The 12,419-nt window shown below is 42.8% G+C and overlaps 1 protein-coding gene and 1 pseudogene across 4 annotated transcripts in view; both read left to right on the top strand.

Annotated features, from left to right (window-relative positions):
• AGXT2 (alanine--glyoxylate aminotransferase 2) overlaps positions 1 to 12,419 on the top strand; it is a 37,360-nt gene that overhangs the window by 18,433 nt on the left and 6,508 nt on the right. For 2 of the 4 annotated variants that reach the window (XM_016142431.2, XM_016142432.2), the window contains exons 7-12: positions 167 to 260; positions 4,122 to 4,222; positions 4,788 to 4,880; positions 8,275 to 8,407; positions 10,041 to 10,132; positions 11,660 to 11,809. In XM_016142431.2, coding sequence (XP_015997917.2) covers positions 167 to 260; positions 4,122 to 4,222; positions 4,788 to 4,880; positions 8,275 to 8,407; positions 10,041 to 10,132; positions 11,660 to 11,809 — 663 coding nt within the window. Of the gene's footprint in view, positions 1 to 166; positions 261 to 4,121; positions 4,223 to 4,787; positions 4,900 to 8,274; positions 8,408 to 9,613; positions 9,947 to 10,040; positions 10,133 to 11,659; positions 11,810 to 12,419 lie in introns of those variants that run through there. The other 2 variants (XM_016142435.2, XM_016142434.2) reach the window with 2 other exon arrangements.
• On the top strand, positions 8,817 to 8,935 carry LOC118607045 (annotated as a pseudogene).

The raw sequence follows: 12,419 nt of genomic DNA on the forward strand, positions 1-12,419 counted from the left end.
AAAAATGATCTCTTCAGAGCAGAATATTAGGTTTTCATCTTAAGTGGGGGGGAAAAGTAAGGGAAGAATCTCGATATCAAATTAAGAAATCTTCACACCATATGTTTCCCCAAATTGGCTATCTTGTGTTCACATTTCACCAAACTTCTTCTTTTGTCATTTGCAGACAATGTGCCCAGATGTTTTCCGTGGCCCTTGGGGCGGAAGCCACTGTCGAGATTCACCAGTGCAAACAGTTAGGAAATGCAATTGCGCACCAGGTCCCTCGGGGCAGGGAGGGAGGTGTGTGGTTGGGAGGTCAGGAGGCTAAGAAGGAACCTGGAGAAAGGCTGAAACAATCCTGAGGGAACGGATTTGAAAAAGCGGGGAAGAGAAAAGCCAAAGGAAACAAACCTAGAAAGCAACCCTTCATAAGCCGACATTTCTCATGCCTACTACCGCTGTGCTATCTGGCTGTTAAGAAAAGCATCTCGTGCTCTGAGAGCTCAACTAAAAACAGACTATCATCCAGTACTTAATTAAAGAAGTTCGATGAGCTCTGTTAGCAATAACGATGCTATCAATCTTAAAAGAAAACAAGGTTGGTGCAATTTTTTTTACCAATTCCCAATGGAAGAAAAGGAGAGAGAAAGGAATACCTCTAGAAATCTCCAAACTCCAATCAGGGAGCTCCCCCAGGAACTCAGAATGCCAGCCCGAATGAGAGCATCTGCTAAAACCTTAGGCCGTTCCCGAAGGCTGCTGACTTCTCTTGCAAAAGTTTTAAAGACATTCTTACAAGAAAAGCGTCTAGGTATCCTTCACATTTCTATGTGTGTTCTTCACCTATCCCTAACGTGAGAGAGAGGAGGCGTGGAAGCAGAATCTGCTCTTTGCTAATCACCAAATCTCGTCTCGTGTTTGTCACCACAGTTTAGAACCTTCTGAGCGGCTGCTCCTAAGCAGTGCTGAAGGAAAGAACTAGGTGCTCCAGCTGAAAGATCTTCTGGAATGGAGTAGTAAGCAACACTGGGTTGAGAGGAAGAATGAGAACAGAAGACTTAAAAATCAGCTTTGAAAGGAAAAGAAGTCACAATCATCTTAACAGCTAGATGGAATAGTGCAAATGGTGGCCGAAGGATGAAAGAATGAACATTGGAACAAGGCGTCATGGTCACAGAACTTAAAACCATAAGGAAGTTTAAAGCTGTCATTCAAACTCTCCATTTTAAAAAGGAAAATACTAAAGTCCACACCTAGGAGGCAGGAGAACTAGGATTTGACTCTATTTTCCTGCCTCCAAAGCTACCACTCCCAACTTATGACCACCCTACTTCACACTGATAAGCCAGCAGAATGAACCCAGGCTTAAAATAACTCCCCTTCTGCTGGATCGAGGAGAAACACGCAGCCAGGAGACCAGGATTCCACTCCCGACCCTACCACGGTTCAGCTGTGAAAACGAAATCTCCATCTTTTGTTTCGGTTTTCTTATTTGTGAAATGGAAATAGCCATACTTGCCTCCCTGAACCCTTATCCCAGGGCTTCGTGAGATCCAGAGAGCTTTTTGTAGAGAAAGGCAGATGATAGCAGCACGAAATACAGCCATCCCTGTATACTTTATTTATGTGGCATCAAGAATTAAATCAGTTGGGTGCACCTCATAGACTTCAATCTGACTGCAAAACGACCAGCACAGAGCAAGAAGCACTCAAGACATGGTCATTTGCTTCCCTCTCTACTCCGTGTCCCCTTCCCTCTCCGCCCTTTCTGCCTCCTCCCTCTTTGAGGCACTCTCCTCTGCCTTAGGCCAACTTGAAAATACCAGGACCCCACCGTCATCTCTCTAGTGGCATCTGGAGGCTAAATGATAGTGGCAGGCATTCATTTCTACTTCTCTGAACTGTTGCCTGGCCTATCTGAGGTCAGCTTTTTTTTTTTTTTTTTAACTCATATCTTCAAGAGATAAGACTGATATCACATCTTTAAATAGAATTGAAATACGAAAAAGGACTTTATCCTCCTCTAAAGCTTTTAGGATCTAAGAAGTGTTTTGGCCTTTGTTGTAAAAAATAAGTGTGTTTATACATGTTTACAAAGGCATTCCAACATGTAAAGTGCTTTGAGTATAGAAGGCTCCAGTTCTTGGTTCCTCTTCGTTTATCCAGGTGCCAATCTTGGTAATTTTTTCACCTCAAAATTATGTCATCACTCCCTACATAGGCATAAGCAGTGTGGTCCATTTTTTGAGCCTAATATAGATGTTTATGGGGTAGATTTCATTATCTTCCTTCACCCCTGCCTCAGGAATTTCCCTTTCTGGGTGTTCATTCCAGGCCTTCAATGTCAGATGTAATTTGTGATGACATTCACCTCTCGACTCCCACTGCCTCCGCAGTGTCCCCAATCTGTTACTCAGGATGACATTCTTCTTCACCTTTTGCAAGGCATGTTTCCTTTTTCCTAGTGTTCTTTTTTTTTTCTTCTTTCTTTCTTGGCTCCTCACTCTGCTTAACTCTTTCTATACCACCAGCCAAAATAAAAACTCTTCCGTCTCCATCCGTTGCTTGGATAGCGCCCAGCAGAGCATCCACTCTCCGCCACCTTGATGTTGTCATGGCGACACCACTGCACCAAGTCTCTCTCCAGAGGCAGCCTGACCTAGAGTTACAATGGTGAGCCAAGGAAGTAAGAATGAAGTAAAGAGCTGATAACAGTGGATCACCACTGATAACAATGGATGACGCTTCTTATCATTGAACTTGTGGGCAATGGAAGAAAAAATCATGACAGGTCTAACACAGTTCGAGCAAAACCTCTTGGTTTGGTTTTGACTAAATTTGAATCATGGAGTTGATTTTGCTCCACCCTTTGATTTCTCTAGTTATAAATGGACTTGCTAACTTTCCAAATTATATTATTTGAATATATATCAAATCCATCCTTTAGGGGCATCGTAGGCTGTCTTCTCTTTCTTTCTTAATAAAATAGGAAATTTCAATCTTTAGAGGCATGGATTTGTCTACTATATCCTTGCCCATCAAACAATGTAACTGATGCTAAAGATGAGCTTTCTGGGTTTGATATCTTTTTCATTACTTCCTTCTTCACACTCTAACCCCCTGCTCTAACTAACCAAAGATATCAGGTGCCTCCATCAAGCAAGCTTTCCTAAACATCATTTGTAACCTAAAAATATGTTTGGGGCCAGGTAGTGTTTTTCCTATTTTTTTAAATAAAGAGCTGAAGAGTAAAATATATTTATGCTTCAGTCTTGATGGTGACGACTGAAGCTTTCTATTCCCTATCTCTAGCCTTTAGGAGATAGGGCTACTTCCATGCTCTAAACAAACATTAAAATAGTGGGTAGTGACTCACCTCCCAGACTGCCTTTGCTGCCACTGAGGTTGGGGGGTTCCCATCACATCCAATGTCCCTTTTAATCCCTTCTGCTGTCCATGAATAAGGGTTTAAGTTCAAAGATTCTGTGGTGCTCTTTAGATACAAATAACAAGTATGGATAAAAATTCCGAAAGTTCGGTCATCTAAAGATGCGGTCACTCTGGGGCCTTTGGTATTCCAGAGGAGAAAGCTTCTTCTCCCTGGTAGATAGATGAAGGTCATCTGGCTCTGGTACAGTCCTCTTCGGACTGAATTCTAGTTCTACAAACATATTTGTTAACTCTAAAGATAGAGATACTTCATAGCTTTCAAATTGTATATCAGCTTAAGTAGCAATAAAAGATAAACAGAGTTATTTTCCAATAGATTAAATCCATACCTCAATTATATTTGAACTAAATCTATCCATTTGAGAGGATGCGTATCCTTAGATGAAACAGCTTCTACACCAGACTTAATGATACTTTGGGGCACTTCTTCCCCAGAAGGAAATGACAAAAGTGGTTTGTTTATCCCTTTATGACTATCCTAGTCTTGCTGCTGGAACCAAAGTATGAGTCATTCAGACAGAATATTCCCTCATTCAGAAATCTATGCCCTCATATCCTGGTTTATGGTGGTCTGAGGGACTCTGGACAGCTTACTCATTTGTTTGTTTGTCTGTCTTTCTCCATTCTTCTGGATGCCATTCTCACATCTTCAAATGTTATGTTTTCTTTGTTTGTTTGTGTGTTTGCAGACTGCTGCCAAGCTAAAGACCAGTATATTGAACAGTTCAAAGATACTCTGAACACTTCAGTGGCCAAATCAATTGCTGGATTTTTCGTAGAGCCGATTCAAGTGGGTATATTAGCCTGAGACATTAATTGAACTGAGCTTTAAATTAACAGAGTTTTAATTCATGCATTCTACAGATTTTTCAAATTATTTAATTAACCATTTGCTGTCTCTCTCCAAATTCAATTCATTTTCTTGGTCCCCGTGAAAAAAAAGTGCCCCCGATTTTCAACTGACCTTTGAAAAATCCACTTCCTGCACTCCCAGACTGAACAGATAGATAGACGAAACTATTGAATTTCTAAAATTCTAAAGAAAAGGAAGCCCCAGCAATTTTTAGCTCCCTAACACCCACATTGTCAGGGGGAACCTTTCCGTAATCTTGCTAAATCCCCTTACTCTACATTTTTTTAATCTCGGAAAAGAATACGTTTGCAGCCTTTTCTCAGAAGGCATGGCCTTAGAGGATCAGCCCCTTTTTCCGCCCATAGTTGAAACAGTTCTAGAGACTATTTGGAAAATTTCTGGTATTGCTAATGATATTGATGATAACCTATCTTCTTTTCTTTTATATACTTTTATAGGGCTATGCTATTATTATAAGTCTTCTTGGTTTGGTCTTTTGCAGGGAGTGAATGGAGCTGTTCAGTACCCAAAGGGGTTTCTAAAGGAGGCCTTCGAGCTGGTGCGAGAGCGGGGAGGCATGTGCATTGTGGACGAAGTGAGTGGCCATGGGTCAGGTGCGACATAGTGGTGCTGGGCCGGGAAAGGCACAGGGAGAAAACTCTTTGACTGCTCCTCTGTATTCCAGGCACAAAGCACCTAGTGTGGAAAATACCCAAGATATGGGTATAAGTTAATGAAGCTTCTGCCAGTTGGCTGGTTGGTTTGTTAGAGGACTAGGAGGTCTATTTAACAAGCACACATGGCAGAACTTAAACACGCAAATTGGAGTCTATCAGATAAGTCGCTAACAGGCACAGGTGGCAGAGGTGACGCCACCATCACCCAAAATACCATTTAAATTCTTATTTGGGGATACATCGGGGACAGCTTAAAAACCAGGTAGGAAATGTAATCGCGTAACCAAGTTTTCCCCAAGTTATTTTTGTCAAAATAGTATTAATCACCCTGGCAACATTCGTCTTACCTTAATAATAAAACTTGTTTGGAAATGACATTTAAAAAGGAACAAAGCATCCATCTTCTAAGTTAGAAGAGTATCACCGCCGCCGATATTCAAAAACCAGTTCCAAAAACATTCCAAAATAACTTGAGTTAAGACAGCCTACAATGACCTCCAAGGCAGTGACTTCGAAAGGAATGAAATCCACTGGTTCTGTGAGGTCTAGCCTATGTGCTTTTAAAAGTGATCAGTTTACTTATCACGCTTCATACCAAAGTGTAGCAAAGAAAGCAATCTCTTGCCTACCGAGACTAGCAATGGGGATCCAAAGGCCAGAGGATGGCCGCCCGGCCCCCAGAAGTGCTCCCGGCTCATTCATCAAGTCTCCAACTATGGTTAGAACCACCAAGAGCAGGCGAAGTACTCGTGAGTATTTTTCATACAAGTTTCCGTCCTGCCGTCTTTGCCTGAACAGTTTTCCTCAACTAAACATTCCCATAGCAGATACTGGGTTCCCCTGACCCCACCTACCAAATTCTTTTGCAGTTTCTATATGTGCAGTGAGGTCTCTGTTATCACCAGTACCCTGGGTGACCCCCAGTGTACTACGCATGGACGCCTGGGTCGGCTCCTCCTCCATGCCCCTCCTCTCTTCCTCAACCTGCTGCTGATACAAGTTTAGGGTACATGAACATTGAGTCGGTTTACAATTAACCACCTCAGTGAAAAAAATAAACCTTAACCTCCGGAATCAGCACAAATTGAAGCTGCCACGGTTGGGCTAATTAGAGGGAAGGTAGGCTGAATTCAAATGTGAATTTCAGAATTTTCTGAGATACGTGGTTCTGTCATTTTTTAGAATGTAACTGGAAACTATCTAACAGAGATGACCTTAAAAAGAATGGCCTTAATGATCTGGCAAGGCTAAGAATAGCTGGAACTTTCCCAGCGCTTGCTGTGTGTCAGGCATTGTTCGCAATGCTTTGCATGTATTAACAATCATATAAAGTATGTACCACTGCTATTATTCTCATTTTATAGGTAAATGAATCTAAGTCCAGGGTGGTAGAATTACCAATTACCTGCAGTTAGGAGAAACAGAGACAGAGCTCAAACCTGGACTTCGAGACTGTACTAACCACTGGGCAAAGCTGCCTCTCCGTGACAGAACAGTGGTGTAGAAAGGCAGAGAATGGCAGAAAAAGAGGGAGCAGGGGACCGAAAACATGAGTGCGGGGCCGGTGCTGCCACCAAGTGACCTTACACAAGTCATCTTAATTAGTTCAGCTTGGTTTTCTATTCTTTAAAATCAGCAATTTGAAACCAAAGATAGAAAATTGGCCGCCTCAGGGGTCAACTGGGCAGCCAGTCTTTCTGGTCTGGAGTGCGCTAGGTTTAGATTTGAAATTAACTGCTGTGAGGCAGGGCACGCACACCCACAGCCCCCGCCCCCGCTCATTGTCGTGAACCCAGCCGCCTCGCTCACTAACATGTGCTCCTCACCCCCGAAGACATTCCAGTTTGTGAACCTTAGAATGAGTCCGAAAGATTCTCTGAAACTGATACTTCCTAGGTGACTAAACATGGCTTATTGTTCTACATAATTTAATGCTTTATATAAACATTCTAATTTTTCACCATTTATTTACGATGCTTAGGTAGATGGAGTGAAAAATAAAGACAGGAAGACAAAATGAGTGGATTTCTCGTGAGCTTTTTCGACATGATCTCATTTGGGCAAATTCAGCTTGTCCAGAGGCCCATGGCTAGGAAGGAAGAAACCCCAGGACTCCAGGCCACGTCTGTCTGACTCCCACGTCTAAGCTCTTCTCCATTGTTCACTACCACCTAATTCCAACCTTTGCATTCTGCCTTTGCAGCAGCCGCCCAGAGAGAGCAGGGGAGATGAGAAAGAAGCCTGAGAAGGAGGCTTGCTCTCTCGAGTGTATTTCAGAATCAGCTCCAAGTGCATGGCCTGCGATGTGTGTGTGTAGAAAGACAGAGACCGACAGACAGGCCAAGAGGCTGAAAGAGTCAGAAAAAGATCAAGGAACATTCACCAGAGAGGCACTGGCAGAAATTTGCATGGAAATGTTTGTGTGGCTTTAGTCAGTTAGGCTTTTCTGCCACTTCTTGGTTCATTCTACAAACATTAAGGTTCTACTTTAGTCAGGCACTCTGCGAGGTGTCGTGAGTAGAGAGAGGAATGAGATACGGTCCCTGGCATCAGACATGTGCACTGGTGATAACAGTCCAAGGTGAAAGGTCCTGACGGCAGCATGCCCAGGTGCCTCGAGGTGGGGCCCCACTGGGGCTGTGGGAAATCTTCCTAGAGAGGATGATGATAAAGGTGTGCTTTGAAGGACCAGAGGAGTTAGTGAGATAAAGAAGCAAGGAGGCAGAGGGTCTTCTAGAAAGAGGGAAGAGCATGCACAAAACACCTGAGGTCAACTTAGTTCGATCCTGAGTTACCCGGCTCAGCTAGGTTCTCCTCACGATGTAATTCTCAGGGAGAAAAAGGAGATCACAGAGGAGAGGATGGCCGGCCTATCCACGCGGGTGGCAGGGACCCCAGCCCCATCCACGTACTGTAACTTCCGCCTCCGGCAGCCTGGGCAGATGCTGCTTCTCCACCCTTCTCTCCTGCTGCCTTGCACGCAGGAGGTCTTTATTCAGGATTGCTAACAATAATGATCCTATTCACAAGGACCATGTACGTGACCCTCACAGCAGCCCCGTGATCTATTGCTATTAGTATTTCTACTTATAACAGGGTTAACATAGGTTTAGAAGACTTAAGAAACGTATCCAGAATCACACGAAGCTAGTAAATGGCTTTTGGTACCTAAAAGCCCAAGCACAGACTAAGTGCTTTGTCCATAATAGTACAAAGATGGCGAAGACAGCGGCAGGAGATGATGAAAGTGAAGAGATCAGAAAACCAGCATTTCTTAAAGGTTTCCAATAATTTTGAACTTGCTTCCATCAGGTGCAGACAGGGTTCGGAAGGTTGGGCTCTCACTTCTGGGGCTTCCAAACCCACGGTGTCCTGCCGGACATCGTCACCATGGCTAAAGGGATTGCGAATGGCTTTCCCATGGCAGCTGTTGTGACAACTCCAGGTAGGACTCACGGGGCAGTTTGTGTTTGCTTCTGGGCCTCCTGCGCCAGCGATGGTAGAAAACACACGTGTTGGGATTCGTGTGGGTTGGAGACCGTGTGGGGAACTACACATGCATTTCCCAAGCAATGAAAAAGGGAAACAGCCTGTCTGCCAGACGGTGGCACAGAAGGATGCAAGGCAGCCCTTTTGCTCTTGCTGTTAGAGAGGATGATCCTCCTGCTCCCACAATGAAATGCAGGGTTCAACCACACTAACAAGATACAGGACAGTGTGCCCCTCCAAAACAAAACAATCACCAGGCATCCTTGTTAACCAACTTGAAACCAACCCTGAAATGTCCAAGGGATTCATATTCTGGAAGGATATGAATCTTACTTGGTCTTGCCACACCAAGAAGCTATAGATTTGTCTATGGCCATGCCACCTGGAATGTGCCAGATCTCATCTGATCTCAGAAGCTAAGCAGGGTTGGGCCTGGTTAGCACTTGGATGGGAGACCACCTAGGAATACCAGGTGCTGTAGGCTTAAAAAAAAAAAAAAGAAAGAAAAGAAAAAGAAAAAGAAAAAAAGAAGCTATAGACTCAAAGTCTGTAGTGATAGTTTTCTCTTTTGTTGTCTCATCCACAAAACAGCCAAATTCAGTACAATCTCACTTAACTGGGACATTCTAGGAAATGAACATTAGAATTAACTGAATTTTTCACTTTGGAGAAGTTTCACAGAAAATAATTATTATAAACCAGTTATTGTTGGAAATCCTAAAATCATTTCATTTGTTTTTCACACTTCTGAGGCACTAAAGGATATTTAAGTGCCTTGTGATATCTTAGTACTCTTACTGAATGACTAAAGCTACAAAAATATGAATGTAGAAGGTAAAATATAATAAACTGAATATATACTCATCCTGAAACAATCCAGAAATTATGTTACTTAATCTAAGATGTGATTTTTAAAAATATTTCCTTCTTACTCCCAATAGTAGAAGACAGGAAAAAAAAGCTTTAGCTAATTGTCTCTCTGTAAATTTCCATACATTTAGCCTCAAGGTATTTTCCAGTTCACACAACACATTAAAGGTTTTGTTATCAAACATCTCATTGAATAAACAATCTGTTTTTTCCTTATCCACTGTATTAGTCAGCTAAGACTACCATAACAGGATACCGCAGGCTTCAACAACAGACATTTATTTTCTCACAGTTCTAAGGGCCAGAAGTCCACGATCAGGGTGCCGGAAGAATGTTTTTTGTGAGATCTCTCCAGCAGATGGCCACCTTCTGGCTGTGTCCTCACATGTCCTGTTCCTCAGAAAGAAGGCTTTGGCGTCTCTTCTTATGAGGACACCAGTCTTATTGGATTGGGACCCACCCTGATGACCTCAGTTAACCTTTCATGACTTCCCTAATGACCCTGTCTCCAAATAGAGATGCGCCATGGGTTAGGGTTTCCACATGTGAATTGGGGGGAGGGCAAAATTCCATCCATCGATTCCATTCTCTGTGAACGAAGCACTGAATTGGATATGATGTCATTTAGAACGTGAAAGTAAACGTAATCCAAATACCGTGATGGACGATTATAGATAAACCCAGGTCGCTCGTTACCCACCTTTCTCTTCTCCCCCTAGAGATTGCCAAGTCTTTGGGTAAACGCTTGTGGCACTTCAACACCTTCGGAGGGAGCCCCATGGCCTGCGCCATCGGATCCGCCGTACTCGAGGTACATCCCAGCGGCCGCGTTAACATTGCTTGTTCTACAAGACGACCGCTTCGAAGCCGTGCGCACATTGTTAGAACTCCATCACGTGACAGTGCGAAAGTGGACAGTTAACAATGAGTTCATGAATTTAAGTTAGATTCCCAATCGTTATTCTGACACCTGCTTTCCCCCCCGCCCCGCCCTTAAGATCTAGGTTTGGTACTTGAAGTATTGCATAAGAAATATATAGTAAACCTCACACGCATGAGAAATGTAAGAATTCCCTTAGCTAGCTGGTAGCACTAAAATGTCTTTGTTATTTGACTGGTATTTTATGGGTAGTTACCAATTGCTACCTTTGATTTCAGTTTAATTTTGGCCCTGTCTTATATATTCTTCCTTCTTTCTTTTGTAGTCATTACAACTAGGTAATTCAGCTATTTTTCAGCCCTACTCCATTGATTTTGCCTCGGGTCTCATCTGTAGAAAAAGATCTTTTAAATGTAAATAATAGCATTTGCTTAAATAAGTATAATGTATTTCTGAAAGAATGTTCAAGAAACTAATAACAGCAGTTATTTGTAGGGAGAGAGATTTGGTGGCTGTGGGCAGGGATCACCAATGTTCGTTCTACTGTGTACACTTTTAAACTTTCTGATTTTTGAACAAGGCACATGGTTCACCTATTCAAAAACCTAAATTAAAAAGAAAAGGTAAGTAAAAGCTGCCCTTGCTAACTAAAAAGTATCTTCAAATATAATTAAATCATGAAATGAGGAAATGTGAGTAGGAACGTGTCATTTATTTTATTAGACACTGCCAATTTTTTTTTTTTTAAGTGCTGTGTCATCTCAATCAATTTAGGAGGTACAGAAGATTTAGGTGAACAGATAGGTCTTAAAAACGTCAAAGTGTGCCTGGAGTCATGCAGTTATTATCAGCTAAATATAAATGTAGTACCTCGCACGCATCTTGTCAAAAATCCCAGGTCTCCACTGTGAGCCCAAGTAGCTGACAATCTTTTCCCATGTTCAGGTGCCCTGACTCTGGGCTCAGCTCAGGAGACCAGGGCCGTGCAGTGAGGCACGTGGGCAATGACACCTTGAATGTCTGGGAGCTGATGGACAAAGGCTAACAAGCTCCCACCCAGCAGGACAAGCATCTGTGACATTTCTTTCCTCAGAGCATTTGTCTTCTTCACCACTACTATATCCTAGTTCTCAGCAAAGCCTGGCAGTGATAAACCTCAGGATTATGAAATCTATGTTACAGACTGCACTGCATTATGTCTTCTAGTCTTTCCTAAATTCTTACCCACCCCTGAAGATGAGGACAGTATGAGGGAAGTACGCCCTCTACCAAGACCTTTTTTCTCCTTATAGCAAATCTTTTTGTAGTAGTACATGGTATGACCATACAAAACTCTGGATCCCATTCATCTGGTCAAGTGTTTGTAAACAGGGTCATATACATTTACCTCTCCATGTTTCTCGGTCAATTTTAGAACTTTTTTTTAATGTAAAGTCATTTGGAACTTTCTCTCGACAGGTGATTAAAGAAGAACACCTGCAGGAAAACAGTCACGAGGTTGGCACCTACATGTTGCTGAAGTTTGCTAAGCTGCGGGATGAATTCGAAATTATCGGGGATGTCCGAGGCAAAGGCCTCCTGATAGGAATTGAAATGGTGAAGGATAAGGTAGGTTCTGATCTGCTGCTCTCTCTGTGGCTTCTTGGGGCAGCAAGAGGTGAAGTAGGAAGCATCGCACAAGCTCACTTCATTCATTCTCAGGGAGAGAGCACACAGGACAGCAAGAGCGTTGAGTATGAACAAAACGCTAGAAGGTCGCCAGGAGTTCTAGAGGGGTGAGGCAAGGCCTTTGGGAAAGGGAACTTGGTGTTCTTGCCAGACTAGGCAAGGAGCATCAGTGATGACTGAACGTTTGGAATTACAAATATGGGCAAGAGAGGAAATTATTTAGGGAGGGGAGGGTGGCCCAGACAGCTAGTAGAAATAAGGGAGAAGGGCCAGAAAAAGGTTGTGGTGATGGTTCAAGGTAAGGATGTTAAGGATCTATAGGATTTTGTTTTTGTTTGATTGATTGATTGATTGATTGAGAATGAATTTCGATCTCCCAAGTAACCAGGGACAAATGGGACTTGCTGATGATGTTCCCCACTGTGACCTCAAACTCAGCATGACAGCAATTGAATTTAGCATCTTCCCCCAAACCAGTTATTCCTCCCAAGTTCACTTTCCACTTCTCTCCCAATTAGCCACCCTTAATGCCACAAAATAATCTGTGACT

Source organism: Rousettus aegyptiacus, unplaced genomic scaffold (assembly GCF_014176215.1).
Source record: "Rousettus aegyptiacus isolate mRouAeg1 unplaced genomic scaffold, mRouAeg1.p scaffold_m13_p_8, whole genome shotgun sequence".
In the NCBI taxonomy this organism is placed as follows: domain Eukaryota; kingdom Metazoa; phylum Chordata; class Mammalia; order Chiroptera; family Pteropodidae; genus Rousettus; species Rousettus aegyptiacus.